General features: G+C 36.0%; 3 protein-coding genes across 3 annotated transcripts; 2 read left to right on the top strand and 1 right to left on the bottom strand.

Moving 5' to 3' along the window:
• Positions 1–1,651: 1,651 nt before the first annotated feature.
• On the top strand, positions 1,652–5,257 carry LOC121322140 (growth/differentiation factor 2-like). The gene is made up of 2 exons (XM_041261681.1): positions 1,652–2,152; positions 3,278–5,257. Exons 1-2 carry the CDS (start codon positions 1,810–1,812, stop codon positions 4,120–4,122), a joined length of 1,188 nt encoding a protein of 395 aa, XP_041117615.1. The 5' UTR covers positions 1,652–1,809; the 3' UTR covers positions 4,123–5,257.
• Positions 5,258–10,027: 4,770 nt separating this feature from the next.
• On the top strand, positions 10,028–15,619 carry rbp3 (retinol binding protein 3). The gene is made up of 4 exons (XM_041260647.1): positions 10,028–13,033; positions 13,473–13,663; positions 13,859–14,001; positions 14,841–15,619. Exons 1-4 carry the CDS (start codon positions 10,028–10,030, stop codon positions 15,164–15,166), a joined length of 3,666 nt encoding a protein of 1,221 aa, XP_041116581.1. The 3' UTR covers positions 15,167–15,619.
• A 1,099-nt stretch (positions 15,620–16,718) lies between these two features.
• On the bottom strand, positions 16,719–19,837 carry LOC121322246 (PR domain zinc finger protein 8-like). The gene is made up of 3 exons (XM_041261926.1): positions 19,535–19,837; positions 18,758–18,989; positions 16,719–18,304 (listed from the first exon to the last, which is right to left on the bottom strand). Exons 1-3 carry the CDS (start codon positions 19,748–19,750, stop codon positions 17,208–17,210), a joined length of 1,545 nt encoding a protein of 514 aa, XP_041117860.1. The 5' UTR covers positions 19,751–19,837; the 3' UTR covers positions 16,719–17,207.
• Positions 19,838–23,248: the final 3,411 nt, after the last annotated feature.

The following is a 23,248-nucleotide window of genomic DNA, read 5'->3' as shown; positions in this document are numbered from 1 at the left end:
CAACGTTTTGATTTCAGCGCTGAGCCCAACCACCCTGTCATATATTAGAGTTTTGGTTGGTATGGTTCAGGTTCCAGCTTGGGGTACATCTACCTTTTTGTTATTGTGTTTTTCCTGACAAGCATGATATAAAAATCTCAAATAAAAGCACCTGTAAGGGAATCCGTGTGGATATAGAGGAATGGGCACCTTTACCCTATTTGGTTTTGTTGATGTTTGTGTCACAACAGGATTTTTTTAAACATCAAATTTAGCGAAAAAAAGAAAAAACACTGAAAATAGGGATTATAAGGATTACAGTTTTTCATCACATTCACTTTCATTGCTAATACGTTTTTCGATTCCAAAAATAACCAGTTTGTAAAGACTTCTGAAGAAGTATGCTTGTATGTGACCTTGAACTTGAAGTTTTTCATCGCACAATTCAACTATAGACTGTATAGCTCTGTTGTTGAGAAGCAAACATATCCAACCATGCACACACACACACACACACACACACATGCATACAGGTGAAACATAATTGTTACATTAAATGCTGGGCAGATGAAAGAAAAGGAAACAGTGGAAACACACAAGACCTCCCAGACTTGATTATTTTTGTCGAGAAACTACATGTGTTGTTTTAATATAGGGCAATGAACCCTAACGGGGGTGTGCATATGTTTTGTGTTTTTTTTTTTTTTTTTTTTTTTTTTTTTTTCATGTTTGTGGCGTTTTCTTCTGTTAAAAACTGTTCTTAACATTGCCAGTCTCGTTTTACAAATGTAAAATGTCACATTTGAATTACTAACAAGCAATTGTGAAATCTTAATATCTATGAATGTAATTTAGTAACTTTTTAAAAAGTATCCCTGAGTTACCAATAAGCCTGACCAATCACTATCAACCTTGTTCCCAAACAAGTTATTTGGCTAAATTTAAACTTGTGAAATAGCTAGGGCAATGAAATTAGGCAAGGGACTATACATTCATGTATGGTATATGTTAATGTTTGGCAACTTAGACTAATCCTGAATTAAACTGATTTCTTATAAAAATTGTCAAATTGTCAAATAACTGTGGCTTACTGTATTACAAAACTGAAGTGTTTTGTGCTGCTATTGTACCAGTGAATAGAAAAGACTATACATTCTGCTCAATTGCTTTGAGACATGCTGCTTTGGAAGCCTTAAAAGATTGTTTTAAACATGCTAAATGTTGAGTTTATTGTACAATTTATTTTATCTGAACTAAAATAAAAAAAAAGGATGATGAAGAAGCGCTAAAATTGAGTAGCTTCGCAATTAAGACAAGCAAGTTACACTAAATAAAATAAAGACATAACACAGGCCTGAACTGATTCTTATAAATCTTGGTAGTTGTTTAAATAAATTCATTAGCAAATGGCTAATTTATCTTTAAGCAAAAGCAGGGCTCAAGAAACAGTAGTTGGTGATGTGGGAACTTTTGGCCTATTGCAGTATAAAAAAAAAAAAATAGTCAATGACCTTGTACTGTAGTACAACTACTTAACAGTATACAGTGTCCTTCTCATTATCCACATGTGTCTGTCAAATGTTTACAGAATCTTCATTAACTACAAGTCTTGCAAGATAACAAAGCCTTAAGCATGGCATCAGTGGCCAAGATAAGAAGAACTGTACAACTATTTTGGTTGACAAGAGGCTGCTGTTTACGGCAGACTGAGACAGAGAAATCAGAAGTCTCTATTTGGGATCGTTACTGTTACGATTCTTTCTTCTTCACTTGTAGGACACTTGTTTAAACACTTGGAAAACCGAGATAATTAGTATCCCTAATCTAGAGATGGCAGCGACACTGAAATATATACTCCCACTGTGGATGATAGTTATGGTCTTTGTTGGCTCTGCAAGGTGTAAACCGGTGAATGATAAAATGACTGGAGTCCAGAAGCAGCTCCAGACCTCCGAGGAGGAGAGCACCATGGAGGAGGACATTCATACTGACCTGAACCTGTTTCTAGAAAACATGAAACAAGAGTTTCTGAGGAGTCTGAATTTCTCCAGTATGCCACACGAGCACAACAAAGCCGAACCTCCTCAGTTCATGCTTGAATTGTACAACAGGTATACAACTGATAAGTCCTCAATGCCACAGTCTAATATTGCTCGGAGCTTCAATGTCGAAGGTATGTATATTTTATTGTTCTACAAAACATACATTTAACTTAATGCAATTAATTTTTTTTTTTTTTTTTTTTTTTTTTTACAGGAAGCATGTTGAAATGTAATACTAAGTGATGCAACTTCATATTTCATACAGCTACTTATTCATATCCAGTTGCCTTCACTATACAGGACTGGATCGTGGATTAGATGACATAGGACATGATTATTGCTGTTATTCCAAGTTCTTTTTATATAAATGCTTTAAATAATGTACAGCATGTCTTCTATTTATATATACTGTACTTAAGGAGGATGTGTGGCTCTGAGCAAGTCACTTAACCTCCTTGTGCTCCGTCTTTCGAGCGAGATGTTGTTGCAAGTATCTTGTAAAGCGCTTTGTGATGGTGGTCCACTATGAAAGGTGCTACATAAAAATAAAGATTATTATTATGCATACATAGATAGATAGATAGATAGATAGATAGATAGATAGATAGATAGATAGATAGATAGATTTTTGTACACATATTAAATTAGTTAAGCTGTGAAGCTATAAGAATGGGTAAGAATTTTAGAATAAACTTGCTTTTAACTTTGTAATTTACATGTTCACTATATGAGCTGTCTACCAGCAATTGCATTTTTATAGGAATACTGATTACTGATAATTAACTCTCACAAGACGCATGGTATATATTGATATTACTACTACTATCGCTATTATATATTTAATGGCATGATATAATGAGTATTTGGTTGTATGCTTCACTGCAGAAATATGAATGTTCTGGGCACATATAGCTAAAATAGGAATGTGAAAATGACAGGGAGGTCTCACTGTGTATACAGTACAGTTTGCACTAGAACAGCAGCTAAGTACTCATAACGTTCAATGTTCAATATTTTCACTTCAGTGCACAACCATAAAAAAAAAAAAAAAAAATCAGAGGTCACTGTGAATACCTTCCATCAGTGGAATCATGGATTTGATTCATTCATGATTACTGGCATTACTTCTCAAAATAAATATTTGTTACACCATCATTGTATTCACTCAAGTCATACTATATAAACTAAATACAGGTTTCATAGTGTTCCAGTGCTTTTAACATTGTTACAAACAAATCTTGCAATCTATTTTACAGATGCTACAATGTCAAAGAGAACAGGTAGAGAAAAGCAACACTTGTTTCTATTCAACATTTCCATTCCAAGCCACGAGAAGATCACCATGGCTGAGCTGCGGTTATATACTGTCCTTGAAAACGAGACAAATGATGTCCAGGCCATAATAAAAGTGTATGACGTGGAGAATAATAAAGACGGGTCAACGCTCCATTTTCTTGCATCCAAAGAAGTCAACAAAAAACAAAATTCCTGGGAAACTTTTGAAGTCACGAAAGCCATCAAACGATGGGTAAAATCTGGTCAAACTACAAACACACTTCAAGTACAAATTGATCGCACGGGTGGCAGGGGTTTAGATGTCAGTGTCAGCTTTAAAAACAATAGCCTCCCTGTGTTAATCATTTTTTCAGACGATCTTAGAAACGAAAAAAAAGATGAACTTAAAGAAATAATCCTTCATGAAGAAGAAAGTGTGTTTTTGGCAGAGGGTAATATGAATTACAATGAAGATAAGCCCCCATCTAGGAAAAAAAGAAGTACAAAGACTGACTTTTGCCAAAGAAGATCTCTTCGGGTTGATTTTAAGGAGATTGGTTGGGATTGGATAGTGGCACCAAAAGAATATGAAGCATATGAATGTAAGGGAGTCTGCTCCTATCCCTTGGGTGATAATCTCACCCCCTCCAAGCATGCCCTTGTCCAGACCCTAGTGCATCTTAAAAATCCCAAGAAAACTGCAAAACCTTGTTGTGTTCCAACCAAACTGGATTCCATCTCAATCCTATACTATGATGAAAAAGGGCAGCCAACCTTTCAATACAAATACGAAGGGATGCAGGTTGCCAAGTGTGGGTGTAGGTAGTTGTACTGAACCAGATGCAGCTTACATCTTCATGTAAATCTGTATATTAATGATGTAAATTGATAACTCATTTCATTGAGGTATTTATGCAATGCATGTACAGCAGATTCTTATTTTAAAATCAATGTAGACATACAATGGACATACGATAAGATACACAAGTGTAAATATCCACTGCTTTAGTAACATACAAAATGTTGACAAGTTTAAAAAGATCTATGGAGTTGTTTAATTGATTAAGAATTGATCAGTTAATTGTTAAATTATGTGTAAGAAAGTAAACAATACAAATAAGCCAGCACTTTCATTAAAAATGAATTATTTTACTGAAACAGCTGACCTGTTCATTGTTTCTTCATATGCTCAGTTTAGTCGACTAAAAGAAAATGTCAAGATTGAAACCTTCAGCCCACACGCAAAGTTTTCAGTTCAGCTAAGTCATGGTGACACGTTCATGCCTTAGAATTTATTCATGATGAGAATTTTTGATGTAGTAGTTGACATTTACTGGCAGCCATATGTGACTTTTAACTGACTTTTTACCAGTGCTGTCTCTGTACTTCCCTTCCTCAGACTGATACTGTATGTATCGCACTGCACAATGTATTTGATTGGGGTGTTTGTGGTTTTGATTGACAGCTACTGGAGGAGTAATGGAATGGAACAACTAATACTATGCAGCTCCGCTGACTGAATAATGGTTTTTCTCAAGAGAAGATTCAACAGAACAAAATTATAGGTTGCTTGTTGTTGTGAAATATCATTTTGAGCAGTTTGTATCTTTGTTACTTGAAAATAATATACTTTTTCAGCAGTATAAAGTGCATGCTGTCAGTGTTACTGTAAGTTCTTCATGTGTGATAATGAAATTCCTTGTTAAGTGGAATAACAAGTGTCTTGTTTATACAAATCTTTTGCTATCCCAAAACACCCAACAATTTCTTTCCATGACACACATGAAAGATAAGCCGCCTTCTGACTGCAAAGGAGCCGCTTCCATTAAGCCAACATGTTTTTATCTCAAGCAAGAGATACATGGGGTCTTTCCAGCCTCCTAAGTAAAACAAACTAATATTCATATTATCTTTCATGTGTTAAGGTTTTGTAAAAAAAAAAAAAAAAAAAAAAACCTACATACACACACACACACACACACACACACACACACACATATATATATATATATATATATATATATATATATATATATATATATATATATTATATATATATAAATGAAATTGTGTCATTCTCAAAATTTCCCAGGCATTAGTTAAATTAGAATGCATGATTAATTATCCTTCAAGTGGTTATTGGCTAAAGCTACTGTGGGTAGCACATCATTAAATCTAATGTAATTATGTGCTAAACTTGGCTGACTCAGAGGTCCTTTACTTCCCTCTTGCCTGCTATTTCCAACCTTTTCACTAAAGGCACAATTTGCTTAAACCAAGGCAAGAAAATTTGATCTTTTATTTGAACTTAGATTTGGTGTTGAACATTATTTTTCTTTCATAAAGATGTGCTTTTGTCATAGTGGTAATATTATTTCCGGTCACATTTGTTGTGAGATCACACGTCTCGCCTCAAACCAAACTTCTTGTATGTTTAACATGAGGTATGTGGGGTGCAAGCACACCCACAACATTATCTGTGAGGTGTTTTTTGTTGTTGTTGTTGTTGTTGTTGTTGTACAAGGTCAGTGAAGATGACATTATAAATACACTTGTATAGATATGGATGAAAATCAAGAGTCTCATTGAGTTTTCTTCAACATTTATGGTCCACTCTTAGGTAAGGTCCTGTTCCATGTCTGGAACATTAAATACTCTCACTACATTATTGTAACCCTTAATTTGGAGTTAAATGAGAACGTCAGTCCTAACTATTTAGCTTTATAACTGTCGACACCATTGAAATTCATGCAGGAGGCAGTCAGGGAAGATCAGGAAGAAGCCATTGGAGCAGTTTTGTATCCTCCCGCGGACCATTGTAATATTCAAATCCTGATTGGAAGACTTTACTTTAAAAAAGAAATTTACTGAAAACATAGATAAATATTTTTTTTCCCCCAACTTTAAACATATAACTAATGGTTGAAGGTTCTCTTCCAAAAGTTGAAAGCCTGCTTAACATAAGTAAGGACAATTGTAAATACATATTAATAAGCCAGTACAGACATGATTTTGGGCAAATAGCACAGCCCTCTATATAAATAATAATGCGTCTAAAATTAACTATAATCGAACTAGGGCTTCTGAATTTCAATTTTAAACACCAGAAAACACCGTAAAAAGTGAAAATGGTGACTCAATTCACACTGACCACCCATTTCCTATTAAAATAAAAACCTAGGGTGTGTGAGCTATGCATCAGAGTCACTTACAACAACACCTCATCCAAAAGAGGGGGTTAAGTGACTCGCTCTGGGTCACACAATGTGTCAGTGAGTAAACTGGGATTTGAACTAGGGACCTCCTAGTTACAAGCCCTGTGCTTTAACCACTGGACCAGACAGCCTCCTGACTTGTAGCTGTCATTGCTTCATTGTGAATAATTTTAAACCACCCAGCTACTGAGTGGCAACATTCATATTTCTAATGGTGGTTCCGCTAGAGAGATTTAAAACAAGATTACAATCAGGAAGGGAGGCTTGCTAGCGTGATTTAAAGCTGATTTACAGTTTAGATACAGAGGATGTAAAACAGAATTGCTAATTGTGGTGAAAAGTAAAAAAATGCCTAGACACACAAAAAACCTTGTGACCATGAGGATTTCGTTGTGGAAGGCAGCAAAGGAATGAAGGTAAAATTTAAATGTACAAGTACTGTCAAGTTAGTACTATCTAAGATGAGGAGTCCACGTCACGGTGTGATGTATATGCCTAGCAACGTGCAGCCGACATTCTCGGAGGGGAAAACAATAGCAGACTACATAGAGTTACGCATACTTTTGGACTTGCTAAAACACATATTTTTTGCGACAGAAATGGCATATGATTATATCGAAAGTCTTGTAATATATAATAGTCCTATAGAATGGGTCAAATGTTAATGATTAAAATAGAAGAATAAAGGGACTAGATGGTGCCTATTTCTTACTGCATTCCTGACTAGGGATTACCACAGTGGCAATCCTTGCCAGGGCCCTCTCAAACCTCTTTATCTTGTTCTCATCAACCTCTCCCTTTGCTGCATTCCTGACTAGGGCTTACCACAGCGGCATTCCTTGCCAGGGCCCTCTCAAACCTCTTTATCTTGTTCTCATCAACCTCTCTGCTCTTTGCTACTTTGTCTAGAAACAATAACGAAAAATAATCTGGATTGTTGTTCTTTTTACTCAGAAAACCAAAAGAAATCATAGTCATAATGATAAGACTCTAGCCTAAATTTAATAAAATGTAAGCATGATATAGGGATCCAACATATTACAATGGTTATATTGTGGTAAATACTTCATAGTAAATTATTACCTTGAGAAATGAACATGTGGTTTCAATCTGTAATTAAATTTAATATAAAAACTATTAATCTAGCTCTAGCTTGGTGTTTCCACAAAGTTGTTCCCGGCTGTTCCTCGTCTTGGATTTTGAAAGAAAAAAACGCCCAAGCATTTTGGAAAGTAACCAAAAACTATAATTTCATACAGTATATAAAAAGCGAAAAAAAAAAACAAAAAAAACAAACAACCCACATAGAACTCAAAAATAGCTAAAAAATAAGCACCAAAAAATGAAATGAATAAACCCTGAAAAACAGAAGCCTTAAATATAATTCACAATCCACATTAGGTCAACTCAGTGAAAGAGTTTCATTCAAATGACATGAAGACATGTGTATCGCAAATCTATCATTTCCACTGGACAAAGTCCAAAAAGGTTGTCTAGGTTCTTTTATTTTTACCAAAAATATACAGTCACACAGATCACTATAAAAAGACAAAGTAAAAGGATGCATGACCAATGATGATGGTTAAGTCACTTGAACTGGATTTCATTCCAATAAAGGATAAAGTTATACTTTATAGATTACATTGCTGTCACACATTGTTTGCTTTCATTGAATCAGTGAAATGCCTCTACAATAAAAGCGAGCTGTCTCACAGTACAAAGCCTTGAATCCTACATCTAATGCTTAGATTCTAACCCATGTATATACTTTTTAAGGTTTGGCATTATACAAGTTTTGCTTTAAAATGTTTTTTGCACATTTTGTGTTGCTGCTCTTTACCTGTCCTCAATAAAAGCAGAGTGAAAATCTATTTTCTCATTCAACCAATACATCCAAAACAAATACAACATTCAATGAAAATGTTTTCTTCTTGCATAAGTTGGAAGTTCTGCAGATGCTCGCTCAAATGAGGCTTAACGGTCCCTTTTCTGACAACGCCATCTAGTGCCCTCAAATGGCACGAGAGTTGCAAGGAATCGTGTGGTAAGAGTGCACTCTAGAGGTTGGTTTCCAACAATCTCAGTTTTGACCTTTCTTAATTAGCATCCATGATATTGTAATATATCTTACAAAAGTTTCTTACCCTCACACTGAAAATATTTTATGGTTAATCTATCAATGTATTATATATGTGTGTTTGTACAAGAATGTGTAGTAATTATTCATATTGGGGCATTAAATATTGAAGCAAACATTTATAAAAGTGGTATCACTGTATGTTTGTGTGTGTATATATATATATATATATATATATATATATATATATATATATATATATATATATATATATATATATAGTAGCTCGATTATTTTACTTCTAATAGGGATAGTTTACAGTATTAGTAATAGTTTTTTTTTATGTTATTGGTTTTTTTTATGAAACACGGATAATCAATGGTAGATAGCAGCCCATATTCCCATCCTAGCATGGCATTGTTATGTTAAGATTACAAACCAAATATAGCTGCACAGATTTAATAACTGGTTATAAACATGTTTTATTGCTGCTAGGCTAATAAGCAGAATTAACGAAGTTGTTAATTTCACTAGCTGATCCTCTTTATAGATGTAATGTCTTATGTTTCCACAATTGACGCATTGAGCAATATGATTCCATCCTTAGTACAGAGCACTTGGTTCCTATTGGCTAAAAACAATGGCCAGACAAGAGCTTATGTAATCAAATGGTATTAAAATGGTATTAAAAGATAAGCTTGATTATGCAGTAGTTGCATAATGTAATCTTCAACAGTCAGTCTGCTGGGTTCTTCAGATAACACATTTTAAAGCAATGCTGATCTTATTCGATATAAAAATATATATTTTCAGAATGAAATACTCTGATTTAGATTATGAGGTTTGGAGATGAGGGATTCACTTAAATCATAAATGAAATACATTTTCATGGTCACATCACAAAATGACCACACAATTAGATACACAATTAGCAGCCAACCTTACCCCCCCCCCCCCCCCCCCCCCCCCCCCCCCCCCCCCCCCCCCCCCCCCCCCCCCCCCCCCCCCCCCCCCCCACCCCCCCCCACCCCCCCCCCCCCCCTTGGGCGTCGGGGGTTTGCGAGCCGTTTCATAAAAAGAAGCCAAGAACTGGGCATAAATACTAAAGGTTTTATTCTCCATTCCTATGCTATCCTTGCTCTGTGGATCAACTTGACAAATTGTCAGGAAATCACATTCTGTCTGTTACATTTTCCTTATATATAGTTGTGAAAACAGTTCCTGTACTCTTTGTTTCCTCTTGTGTTGCTGAAGACCCCCACATTAATGCGATTAAAGGTTTAGTTTAAACAAAAGCTTCTTATGCTGGTATGGTCAGAACGCTTGTAGTAGGAATTCATCCTCATTTCTCAGAGCAGTCTACAGAATGAAGTGCAGCTGAACCTTGCTCAAGCGTATGTGACAGTTCCGCGATTTAAAAACCTACATCTCAAGAAAAAATGGCTAGAAATGTGTGTTTGTTGGTGACACTCTTGTTCGTCAGCAATGCTTTGTCAGAGGACATATTTCAACCTACCTTGGTGCTGGATATGGCCCAGGTTCTTCTCAACAACTACTGCTTTCCTGAAAATCTAGTCGGAATGAAAGAAGCAATAGAGCAGGCAATCAGGAATGGTGAAATGCTTCACATAACAGATCCAAGAACGCTCGCCGCTGTGTTGACAGCCGGTGTTCAGGGTGCTCTGAATGACCCACGGCTGGCTGTGTCCTACGAACCTGGTGCTCCTGCCCGCTCACAGCCTCCTGTTCTGCCAGCACTACCACCAGATCAGCTCCTGCATATGATTCAGAGTTCTCTCCATTATGAAGTTCTGGAAAATAATGTAGGTTACTTGAGGATCGATCATATTATTGGGGAAGATGTCGTGAAGCAGATTGGTCCTTTGCTTGTTAACAGTGTTTGGAGAAGCGTTATGCACACATCATCTTTGATTTTGGATCTTCGCTACAGCACTACAGGACAGGTGTCAGGGATTCCTTATGTTATCTCTTATTTCTGTGAAGCAGACCCTGCTGTGCATATTGACACAATTTACGACCGCCCATTAAATTCCACAAAAGAGATCTGGACACTGTCTTCAGTTCTGGGTGAAAGGTATGGAAAAGACAAAGATGTAATAATTTTAACAAGCAAGTATACTGAAGGTGTGGCTGAAGACATTGCTTATATTTTAAAGCATCTGAATAGAGCCATCACTGTTGGTGAAAGATCAGCAGGTGGATCTCTAAAGATTGAAAAATTGAAGATTGGGGAATCAGATTTTTACATTACTGTCCCCAGTGTTAGATCCATCAACCCCATTACAGGGCAAAGCTGGGAAGTAAATGGTGTGTTCCCTTGCGTATCAACAAATGCTGATGAAGCTCTTGAGAAAGCAAAATCAATCTTGGCTGTCAGAAGTGCAGTCCCTACAGTAGTCCAGTCCGTTAGTGGCATAATTGAAAGATACTATTCATTTACTAATAGGGTGCCTATGCTCCTTAATCACATTTCATTGATCGATTATTCCTCAGTTATTTCAGAAGAAGACTTAGCTGCTAAACTAAATTATGAGCTGCAGTCTATGTCTGAAGATCCACGCTTAATGGTCAAAATCATGGCAGAAGCTCCAGTCACTATAGAAGACACATCTCCAGCAGACAGATTACCTGAAGACCCTAGATTTCTTCAAGCTTTAGTTAACACTGTTTTCAAAGTAAAGATTTTGCCTGGAAATATTGGATACCTTCGGTTTGATGAATTTGCTGATACTTCTGTGTTGGTCAAATTAGGCCAACATATTGTAGACAAAGTGTGGGATCCCATTAAGGACACAGAGAACCTCATCGTAGATATACGCTACAACACTGGTGGTCCATCTGGTGCTGTCCCTCTTCTCCTGTCTTACTTCCAGGATCAAACACCGGAAGTTCGTTTTTTCACAATATACGACAGAGTGACTAATTCTACAAAAGAATTCTACACCATCCCTAATATCCAGGGACAACCCTATGGAGCAAAGAGAGGAGTGTATGTGCTTACTAGTCATCATACCGCAACTGCAGCTGAGGAGTTTGCTTACCTAATGCAGTCACTAAATAGAGCAACAGTAATTGGAGAAATAACTTCTGGTACTTTGTTACATTCCAGATACTTTCAAATTGAAGACACCAATGTGGTCATCACAGTTCCAGTTATAAATTTCATAGATAATAATGGAGAATGTTGGTTAGGTGGTGGGGTTGTTCCAGATGCAATTGTATTGGAAGACGAGGCCTTAGAAAAAGCTAAAGAAATCATAGCATTTCACCCTGAGGTCCATGCCTTGGTAGACGGTACTGGGGAACTATTGGAAGTCAATTACGCTATCCCTGAAGTAGCTACTAAAGTAAGAAAAGTCCTCCAATCCAAATGGTCAGAAGGTTTATATCGATCAGTGGTGGATTATGAGTCCTTGGCGTCTCAGTTGACTTCAGATTTGCAGGAGGCATCAGGGGATCATCGTTTACATGTTTTCTACAGTAACATTGAGCCAGAGGTATTAGAAGAACAAGCCTCCAAAATACCAAGCCCTGAAGAACTTGGATATATTATAGAAGCATTGTTCAAGATTGAAATCCTGCCTGGTAATGTTGGCTACCTGAGATTTGATATGATGGCAGATGCCGAAATAATAAGGGCCATTGGGCCACAGCTTATTAATCTCGTTTGGAACAAACTTGTCAACACTAACGCTTTGATCATTGACATGAGATACAACACTGGTGGCTATTCCACAGCAATCCCAATATTTTGCTCTTACTTCTTTGATGCTGAAACCCCTCGTCACCTATATACTGTCTTTGACCGTTCCACATCCAGCACTGCACAAATAAGGACAATACCTGTGGTTTTGGGAGAGAGATATGATTCAAAGAAAGACATTTACATTATCACCAGTCATATGACAGGTGCTGCTGCTGAAGCATTTACTAGGGCAATGAAAGACCTAAACAGGGCTACTATTATTGGGGAACCGACCATAGGAGGGTCACTGTCAATAGGCACCTATAAAATTGGAGACAGTCATTTATACATATCTATTCCCAATCAAGTAGTGCTCAGTGCAGTTACTGAAAAAGTTTGGAGTGTTTCTGGAGTTGAACCCCATGTTGCAGTTCAGGCTAATGAGGGAATGGTTGTTGCCAATTATATCATTAACCTTCGCTCAAAAATCCCCTCCATTGTGCAAACTGCTGGGAGGCTGGTTACTGATAATTATGCGTTTTCAGAAATAGGTGATGGTATTGCTGCAAAAATGATGGCTCTCGTTGAGAAGGGAAACTATGACATGATCAACTCAGAGTTAGAATTGGCGGAAAAACTCACAGCTGACCTACAAGCATTATCTGGGGATAAGCATTTAAAGACTGTTTACATACCTGAAAATTCAAAAGATCACATTCCCGGAGTTGTACCAATGCAGGTAGGATTTCAAAATGACTGGTTTTAGATTTTAGACATAACGTGTCAAATAATCTATAAGCCTAATTCTATCCAGTCAGTAGCGCTGTGGACAAATTCCATTCATCGTTCACATGAACATTGGTGCCAATATGCTTTGTTGTCTTTATGTGGCTTCTATACTGAAGAACCACTGCTGTTTAGAGTTTATTGGTCAAACACAATAGGGTTTATTCAGTTGGTGATAACAGCATGCCTTTTGTGTACCAATGTTATAAAAATCAATAATATACAATACAACAATAGTTAAAAATTATATAATAAAATTAAAAACATATTTTTGAAAAACACACAACTCAAACTCTATATTAATTTTTATATTTTTTATTTACTTGTGAATCTTTTGCTTGTAAATGTTATATTTATTACCCAAATCCTCGTCTTTTTTTTTTTTTTTTTAGATTCCATCTCCTGAAGTGTTTGAAGACTTGATCAAATTTTCTTTCCACACTGATGTGTTTGAGGACAACATTGGATACCTTCGATTTGACATGTTTGGGGAATTTGAACTCATCACTCAAGTATCAGAGTTACTGGTGGAGCATGTGTGGAAGAAGATTGTCAACACAGATGCTTTAATTATTGATCTTAGGTACACCTTTTGCCAATTTGTGTGCAATGTTATATGTGTCTCAGCAAATATCAATTAGTATATATCGGAGTAGTAGCAATATATTTTATTAATTAGTAGCTTAAAACAAAATCTGTTCTATATTATGGTCAGCAGTTATTGCAGTCATAGTAATCCCTTCTTCCTGCTAATGCAACTTTTTAATCTGTTTTGCAGATTTAACATTGGAGGACCTACGTCATCGATTGCTGCTTTCTGCTCATATTTCTTTGATGAAGATCAAAAGTTTCTTCTGGATAAAATCTACAACAGACCATCTGAATCAACTAGTGACTTATGGACCATATCTCAGCTCACTGGTAATAACATTTTCTAAAGTTAAAGCAAACACGCTTGTATTCAATAAGAGCAAGAAGCATATATACTTATAGCACCATACGTGCCAAAGCATTCCAGTCATGTTCAACGTTTCCCTTTTAATTCTCTCTCACAAGCAATGGTGTGCAGGTTAACAGCTCATCCAGCATTGAAAGGTTACCCGATAATGCTTCATTCATTCAAAATAGTGATGAATATGTAAGAATACAGAAGTGACCATTGTTGCAAGAGACTGAACTATGTTTAATTTGTATAATCCTAATTTCTTTCAAAAGGACATTTCAATAAAGTTCTGTTGTGACCATAGCTCTTCCCTTATGTCAGAATCAATTTGCTTCTAGTTTCAAAACCTTGTGAGGTCCCTTACCTCTTGACTTTCTTTCCCCCCGTTTGTCGCCTTTGTTCTGTTTCTGGGGTTGGGTGACACAGAGTGCAGCTCTCGCTTGGAGAGACAGTAATCATTGGGACAATTAAAAAAATATATATAGGGGACTTTTATTCTGTCTCCTATATTGTCCGGGACAAGCTTTAAAGAGTAAACAATTCTTCAATAATTTTGACCATACACACTTGTGATTGAAACCAGACTCGAAGGGCTACATTTCTGGTATTTAGCATAAGCAGAAATGTAAAAGGAAAACAAACTAAGTAAAATAAATGAGGGTCTCAGAAGCATTCGCAAGTAGTTTCACTTTTGTTAACAGTAATGTTTTTTTCCCAGTTAATGTTAAAAGTTAAATAAAGACTGGCATAAGCTTTATTGAAAATATCCTCCCTGATATCATTCAAATAAATATATTTTTTTTTGTTGTATCACAAGGTGAAAGATATGGTTCAAAGAAAGACTTGGTAATACTGACTAGTGCAATGACAGCGGGCGCTGCAGAAGAATTCGTCTTCATAATGAAGAAGCTTGGAAGAGCCCTGATTGTTGGTGAACTAACTAGTGGTGGATGTCATCCTCCTCAAACATACCACGTGGACGACACCAATCTCTACCTCACCGTCCCCACCAGCAGATCAGACAGCTCTCAGGGTGCCTCCTGGGAGGGAGCTGGGGTCGTTCCTCACATAGAGGTGGCTGCTGACGAGGCTCCAGACAAAGCCAAGGAAATACTCAACAACCATTTACATGCTAGAAATTGAGTGGTTGTAGTAAGGGCATTATGATCCATGGGTTTCTATGCATGAAGAAAAATTGGATTAATTGACCTTAGTCTGGTTTTGTTGATTTTCTATTTGGTGACTAGTTCGTCAAACTGAGAAAAATGAATGTAGTGCAGTTTACTTCTAACAATATTTAGAAAAACATTGTATTTAGTGTATAATTATTCAGTTGTCAGTGTATTAGATTATATATATAAAATGTGTTGATATTTTTGTTGTTATAAATTGTATTACTTCACTTTATGTCTTTAAAAAGAGAGCAAAACAAGCAGACAAAATGCAATCCCCAGCACCTGAGTTGAAGCTTCTCTGAAATGCGATAACCCTTCGGATGCTTGTTGCTGCTCACAGTGGGGGTTGTGATTGCATTATAAAAACTGTAACCGAGTCTGAAAATGTCAATACAGATCATGAATTTTATTAAATATTTTTCCTCTCCATGCTGTATTCTTTCTGTGTACTACAGCTTTGATGCAATTTCAGCAACTATATGTGTGTGTGTGTGTGTGTGCGTGTGTGTGTGTGTGTGTGTGTGCGTGTGTGTGCGTGTGTGCGTGCGTGTGTGTGTGTGTGTATGCAATTTACAGACACACATCTAGACTGAATCCTATGGGCCAGACTTTTTGTCTTTTACTTTGACAGTATAAGGGGTTTGTTTGAATCCTATACCCTGATTGTATCACACTCATTTTTAGGCATTTTGACCACAGATAGGTGACTCATAGAATACAGGGTGATTCCACAAGGATGTAATATAATCCAGCTGTGGTTTATTCCACTGTATAGGCTGGTGAAATTCACCTTGTAATCTTTTTATGCAACCCAATCACTTAATTAGTTTGTTTAATATATAAATATATTTGTTGTGCATCCCAAATAGCTAGTAATATTTAGCTTTTTGTGTCAAAGCACACAAACAACTGTGTATGCTGGAGTGCTGGCAGTAGTACTGCCAAAGAAAGGACAAAAAGATCCCAGCATGCCTGCTGTTCAACCACTGAGCACAATTCAAAGGTCATGTGCCGACAAACCATGGCATTCAGCATGCATCTCCATCAGAGTAAAAAGATGAGGAAGCATATAGTGGTACCTTACAAAACTGTCTGGATGTAGGAAGAAGACAACACACTAGACAAAAGACTGATAGTAATAGTGGGCTTTGATTGTATGAATGCATTTTCTATTTATATATATATATATATATATATATATATATATATATATATATATATATATATATATTTGTATTAATATTGCATGACTTATATCATATGGAAATATTATCACAACTCTTATTCAGGTGGTAGTTTTATCTCAATCCATCATGTAATATAATACAAGATGTCTCTATAAATTACCTTACATTAAAACTGTCATCAAAGATGTGAATAATTTCAGCCATTTTCCAACTATCAAATACATCATTTTATTATCTTTATGTCACATTAATAAACCTGTTCAGCATCCAGTAAGATAGGGTATCTGCATTGCTTTAGAAAATTAAATGAATTTGAAAATATATACTGGTATGTTCAAATTAATTATAAATCTTGTTCATCTATTTTAAAACAGGGCAGCTTTTTAAACTATTATCTACCAGTTATACATATATTATTTTAGGATGACTAATTCATAGATATTTAAAATTTGTGATTAAATTAAATAATACAACTCTTTTGGGAAACTTTTTTAAATAGGTTAATAGCAAGTGATAAATGATTTGAGGTGAATGTAATTTTATAAAAGCTATGAGGATCTGTATGATCAACTGAACATGTGAATCCCAATTAAACAATTTGATAAATGTATACTTTGTTTGCTTTTCAGTACCTTTACATTGTGTCCTATTGTGTTTCCAAGCAATTAAAATTCCTGAAGCAGTTATTTTATGAGCAGTTAGAATGCAGTAATACACATCCAAAATGTTACTTATTATTATTTAATTTTAAGCAAGTTCTCAATAGCGTGTCTGAAATATGTTATCAGTTAGGTTTGCTTTCAGAAATCCAGTCATGTTAAATTAATTGTGAGATGTCATGTGTCTTGATAAGTGATGACGTTCCCTGAAAAACTCCTGACAGATCGGACATGTGAGTTTTTCTTCCCTCCTCCTCTTTATCTGTGCTTCAGCTGCAAATTCCTTTTTATGATAGGATCTCATGTGAAAAACCAAATCAGATGTCATCCTGAAAGACAGATTGCATTTAGCACACCAGTTCTGTGCTGCAACCCCAAAAGAAGTAAAGGAAGATGGAAGCAGTGTAAAGGAAGAAGTGGTTTGCAACTGCCGGGTCCAGCGTTCCGAAGGACACATAAAGGAGTGGTTTCTGGTTGACTGCAACAACTGTGAGTTCGCCAAATCCCTTGTTAATAATTTGGTTCCTAAGGGACCGCCATAACCCAAAATATTATCCCGAGTAATGGAATCAGACAACTCCCCAAGGCGTTCTGTGGAACCGTTTAAGGTGTGGGGTGGGTGCATGGAAGAGTCATTTACTCGTCTAATATTTGGTTTGCAGAAGGTACTTTTTTGTTCTTCTCTGGCACCCTTAGGCAAAACAAAGGAAAAGGCACTTCCACTTGAATGTAAAACTGAGCCTGTTAGTAAATGACCCTGTCCAGTTTGATTAGGATCTCTTTCCTCAACTGGCTCATGTGTCTTTTCACATTTCGTTTTTTCCTTTACCTTCCTAACCTCTGTAAAAGCACTCTGCTTTTCTTCTGCAACACCCTTCTTAAACAGACATTTGTCAGCACTGAGTTTCAAAACTGAAGCCGTCAATTCTGGGACAACATCGTAGCGATTAGAAATGTTTCTTTTCTCCAGTAAAACACTTTTTTTGTATGATTTTGTGCTTTCCAGATCATCAGGTTTCCTTTTTTTACCAGAGAAATTGGAAGTGTCCTCATTTCTATTGCATTTGTTCTGTTCCAGATCCCGGGCAATATTATGGAAATCGGTGATGTCTTGTTTTTTGCGCTTTATTTCCATTGCTTTACGGACCTGTAAGTCCCCGCTGTGTAAAAAATAATTTCCTTGAACACAGAGGAAGCGAGTGTGTGCCAAATATGGATATTCATTCTTGAATGGCTGGTCACATATCATGCACCTAAAACCTATAAAAGATAATATGTTTTAAAATAGATATGCGAGACAGAATTTGCAGAACAGGGATGGAAATTTGTTGTGTCTTTTTAGAACACTGACACATTCAACAAACTAAATGAAGAAACTCATGTGTGGTGGATATAACAGCCTCTCCTCGATGTCCTATAATTTGTTCTATAATTTGAAATTATAAATTAGTTATTTCCATTATGAGCTAAAGTCAGGTTTAAAAAGTACACACAACCATGGGCTCTTGGCAATCATGTGTGTTTTTTTTTTCTTTTAAATCTCCAATTTAGGACAAATATAGGGTATGGATATTTTCCAACAATATTCACTGTTTAAATTTTTTAGAACTTCATCTTTTGACAGGACATCAGGCCTATATTGATCAATCAATCAAACCACTATTTGATTAGTGTTAATATGCCCTTTGCCAGCAGGATATTTAGGTTCCTTACCTTCTGCAGGTGTCTGGCCTTTTATGTCATTGAATCCCAAGAGATGAGAAAGTTCCTCATCATACCACACCAGCAGTTCTTCGTCTTTGCTTATACTCCGTATAGACCGAAAATATAACTGGCCGCTTCTTAAGAATGCTTCTACATTTTGTTCTTTGTTGTTGGTTGCAGCTTGCACCAGTCTTAGCCAAGACAGAACCTTTGGAGAACTTTGTATTGCTTCAGCGTCCACCTGTAATGATGAATGAATCACTGGTTGTGTTATGAAGGCTTATATTTTTATTTTCTGCCAAAACTTTACTACTTTTGCTTCTTATATACTTAAATCAAAACAGTAAATAAATTAACATGTATTTATTTTTTTTTTTTAATAATTTTAATCTGCATCAAAGACAGAACATTGATATTTAATTCAATCGCTGCATGAATCCTGATATGGGGCAACCAATGGCATAATTAAAATAAATAACATGAATAAATTACCATTAAACAATACAATGAAAACACTGGGTACACTATTTTAAGATATCAATTACAGAACATATCTATTTTACTTTCTACACAGAGTGCTACGGGACACAAAACATTAACTAAAAAAGAGAAACTGCTTCATATCAGTCTTTTAGATTAATTTATTTTAATGTAAAGGACAGGTTTGCATAAAAAGATCCATATCTCTGTTACAGGCTCCCTATTGTATCCAATGGGAAGGCGTATTCTTTGAGGACTATCTAACTGAGAACCTAAAAAAATCTGGAAGGAGAAAAAACAACGTACCCTAAAAACATAGGACTTGTTTACTTTGTCGGAACACTTCAGAGCAATGAATGCTACAGTATCATAAAAAGTGTTTTGGAGAACGCAGGGTCCAAACATAACCCCCTTGGGAAGATCCTGTGTAACGTGTACACTTGTTAACAGATCTGCAACATGATGATGGAGAAACTTGTTGTCATTTGCCCATAGTGTTTTAGGCAAATAGCTGTGCTCCATGCTTAATCTGTGAATAAAATAATATCACCAGCACATTAACAGTGTGAACAATTAATACACACGCATAATCTACAAAGAATGTGTAGGTGTATTATAGTGAGCCATGTCCATCTAAAGGGACATCCCTCTGTATATACAGCAACTCAAAAATGATACGCATACAACACTTAAGCCCCTTTCACACTGGCATGCTCTACCCGGGTCAGGGCCCAGTGTAATGCGGGTTTGCTGCGCAATGCCCTATGTCCCAGAAGCAGCTCGTTACAGACGCTTCCATCCAAGCTTCTCTGGATTGAACCGTCTGATTAGAGCAAACCTTTCTTTATATCTCCTGCAATCTTACTCATGGTGTGTCTCAATCAACACAAATAGGGCTAAATAGAATAAACAGAACTGTTCCTTGCGGAAGTGAAACCTTCCTGCAGGTGTGGCTGTTTGTTATTTCACTGACTCACGAACAACCGCCATGCATTTTGTCTCACAGGTTAAAGCACATCTACCCACATCCTGAGGTGGGTCGCCGAGACCCATGTACGACCCAGGTACGTGGTTTCACACTATGTGGGATTGTGATCCAGGTAGCCAGAACCCGGGTAGGAGTGCCAGTGTGAAAGGGGTCTGACAACTATTTAGGCTTATAATTTCCAAATTACAATATTCCCTCAAACTAATAATTTTCAAAGCACATGCGTTCCATTGTTTGCATGTACACATGACAGCAAGCTTTACATTTGGACAACTTATTGGGCTTACATATTAAACATTTTAATGTATATAGCCACCTAGTCCACCAATAAAAAAAATATAGAATTGTAGGATAGCCTAACCAATAATAAAAGCAAAACATCACAAGTGTCTATATGGTTTTCCTATAATTGATTTTTGCATACACCCTTTCGATTCAGTTATTTCGGTTTGGATTTCTCCTGTTGTCTCTCCATCTGGCAATCGCAACTATTTTCTCCTGCTCTTTTTAGCACAGCGGGGTTTGTTTGTTTTTGTCAGCCACCTGCATTTTCTATTAGTAAACAATACACAATGCGCACTCAGAAAACCCGTGAAACAGAATTAAACATCTTAACGGTAAAAAATAAACGAATGGTTTGTATATATATATTGTTGTTGTTTTACCTTTCTTGTCTTACTAAAGTAATACAACACTTTAAATGTAAGCAAAACACAGGCGAACGCTAGAAAGTAATTTCTAAATAATTACTATTGGAATAATTCTTGATATGCATATTACCGGAAATGCCAGAATGAATACAGATTATTTCATCCACAGAACGCAGGTGCAAAGCAGCAAGTGCCTGAAAATTGTTACTTACTTCGTTTTGTTGTTGCTAGTGAGCTGGGCTACACATTAAAACAGACAGGCTACCTTTTTTTTTTTCGAATAATAAAAAAAAAATAACAAAATGTTATGTCATTGTTACTACAGTGCTGAAATAATAATATTGTCTTCGCTTACACCTAAACATTTCGGATATATACCCAATAAAACGTATATTTACATGTTGTAACTTTTAAGAAAACTAAATAATAAATCAATAAAACGTGTTGCAAGCTCACTCACCAGCTGGATGTGCAGGCACTCCAAAAAACAAAAAAATAACTGTGTGTGTGGGAGCACTCGGGTTGAACTGCTTTTTGAGCTGGATTTGGAAGTGAAAGCGACTGCACTGAAGTCTGTGATGAAGTGACATGACGCTCCTCAAGAGAGACACTTTTCCTAGCGCAGATTTCAGGCACTGAAGCGTGCACTGTCCATCGTTGAGCGCTTCCGCTCCCTTGAACCCCTAGGTGGCATTTTGATTGGTGCTTTTCTGCATTTCCAGCCAGCCTAATTGGAATAGAAAGGAAGCGTCGAATTAAACAGAAAAGTGAAGCTATGAAAATAGAATGTTACTTGCCGTTTTGGTTATCGTTTTTTAAATGACATTCAAGTGTGTGACAGGAACATCTTCTATTATCCTTTTTGTACGTTGTCTAAAATTGAGGGACATCCAGCCATGTGTAAACATCTGCCTATTTAATTATGTATGTATGTATGAAGATATTTACAAAGGAATTATTCACTGTAATGGGACAATGAATGCCTGGTCAACGTGTAAAGTGAGTGGTCGATTGCACATATTCCAATCGATTGTACATATTCCAATCTATAACTTAATTTATTTGGTTTCTTTATTTTGTACTAGAAGTTAGCAACTTTAGACACCTTTGGAAAATAGCATTCGTTTTTAAAGATAATGTATTGCTTTGTTTAAATTTTAGATATGCAAGAGCTATAAGGTGATGAGAAGTTAATAAAAAAAAAATTCAATATCATTAGATCTATTTAACTTGCAGGGCATGCAATGCGATTTTATGAATATAATGTGAATTTGTTTTGAATAAAAGTTGTGTTGGTAGTGTATATTATTAAACCGTTTGTTAATTGTATTGTTAACAACGTTACAGATGCCGTATAACATGCGTGTAAAATATTTTCTTTGTCACGAGCCAAAATATAGGCTTGTTATTATTTTGTTATGTTTTTTTTTTTTTTTACAAATAAATGTTACAAATTACAAATGTTTTTTTTTTTTTTTTTTTCAAAACAAAAACAAAACGATGTATTGTTTTATTTCATTATGTTAATTTAAAGTGTGCTGCTGTACTAAAGAATCACCCATTGTCACTAGAAAATAAACACAATTAGGGCCAACGATACCTTTCAACAGATCGGGTACTGTTCCACAATCGATCATCACCTGACCCAATATTTCTGAAAGCATGTTGACAAGAGAGATGTGATTAATGTACATATTATATTTAAATATAGTACCCGTCCAGTGAAACAAATGGCACATTTGAATTAGTTTAAATTGCACAGTAGCGGAGTTGAAATATTCAGCATACCTGAGTAATAGATTTGGAAGCAGGCTAAACAAATAAATGGCTAGTTAAAAAAAATAAAATCCTTCGTTGTCTTGCACAGGTCACAATATACATTAATTAGCTTGTAGACTATGCTACTGAAATCATGTGATTAACCGTTGTTGTGGGATACAATATTAATCAGGTAATTATAAGAAAATTTAATGCTCATTAAATTAAGAATGCATATTATTATTATTATTATTATTATTATTATTATTATTATTATTAGTAGTAGTAGTAGTAGTAGTATTCGTCGTCGTCGTCGTAGTACTAGGCCTAGTTGTATATGTTCTTGTTATTGCTGTTGTTGAATTACACATTTAGCAAATCTAAATCTTAGTGTAGCTAAAGACACAGCAGGACTAAAAACACAACCTTGGAAAAATAATATGTGTTTGTTATACAAAAAATCGTACAAGATAATATTCTCAAAAATGGAGGAAACTCAATTTTCGGCCGGAAGTATTATTTAGCATCTTTAGCAACAAAAATGACTGTTTATTATTTAACGCCTAGACGAAAAGAAACAGGACGCGACATATCTAGGATCTTATAATCTGCTGGAGTGTATAA

Source organism: Polyodon spathula, chromosome 10 (assembly GCF_017654505.1).
Source record: "Polyodon spathula isolate WHYD16114869_AA chromosome 10, ASM1765450v1, whole genome shotgun sequence".
Classification (NCBI taxonomy): Eukaryota; Metazoa; Chordata; class Actinopteri; order Acipenseriformes; family Polyodontidae; genus Polyodon; species Polyodon spathula.
Note: the sequence above shows the minus strand (reverse complement) of the source record. Positions and strands in the feature narration are given on the sequence as shown.

What these genes read in the sequence shown, in the direction of transcription:
- LOC121322140 (XM_041261681.1), top strand. Translation starts at nt 1,810, where the DNA reads ATGGCAGCGACACTGAAATATATACTCCCACTGTGGATGATAGTTATG. An exon ending in TCGGAGCTTCAATGTCGAAG is followed by an intron (nt 2,153 to 3,277) that starts GTATGTATATTT and finishes TCTATTTTACAG; the next exon opens with ATGCTACAATGTCAAAGAGA.
- rbp3 (XM_041260647.1), top strand. Translation starts at nt 10,028, where the DNA reads ATGGCTAGAAATGTGTGTTTGTTGGTGACACTCTTGTTCGTCAGCAAT. An exon ending in CCGGAGTTGTACCAATGCAG is followed by an intron (nt 13,034 to 13,472) that starts GTAGGATTTCAA and finishes TTTTTTTTTTAG; the next exon opens with ATTCCATCTCCTGAAGTGTT. An exon ending in GCTTTAATTATTGATCTTAG is followed by an intron (nt 13,664 to 13,858) that starts GTACACCTTTTG and finishes TCTGTTTTGCAG; the next exon opens with ATTTAACATTGGAGGACCTA.
- LOC121322246 (XM_041261926.1), bottom strand. Translation starts at nt 19,750, where the DNA reads ATGGAGCACAGCTATTTGCCTAAAACACTATGGGCAAATGACAACAAG. An exon ending in ACAAGTCCTATGTTTTTAGG is followed by an intron (nt 18,990 to 19,534) that starts GTACGTTGTTTT and finishes TCATCATTACAG; the next exon opens with GTGGACGCTGAAGCAATACA. An exon ending in AGGCCAGACACCTGCAGAAG is followed by an intron (nt 18,305 to 18,757) that starts GTAAGGAACCTA and finishes TATCTTTTATAG; the next exon opens with GTTTTAGGTGCATGATATGT.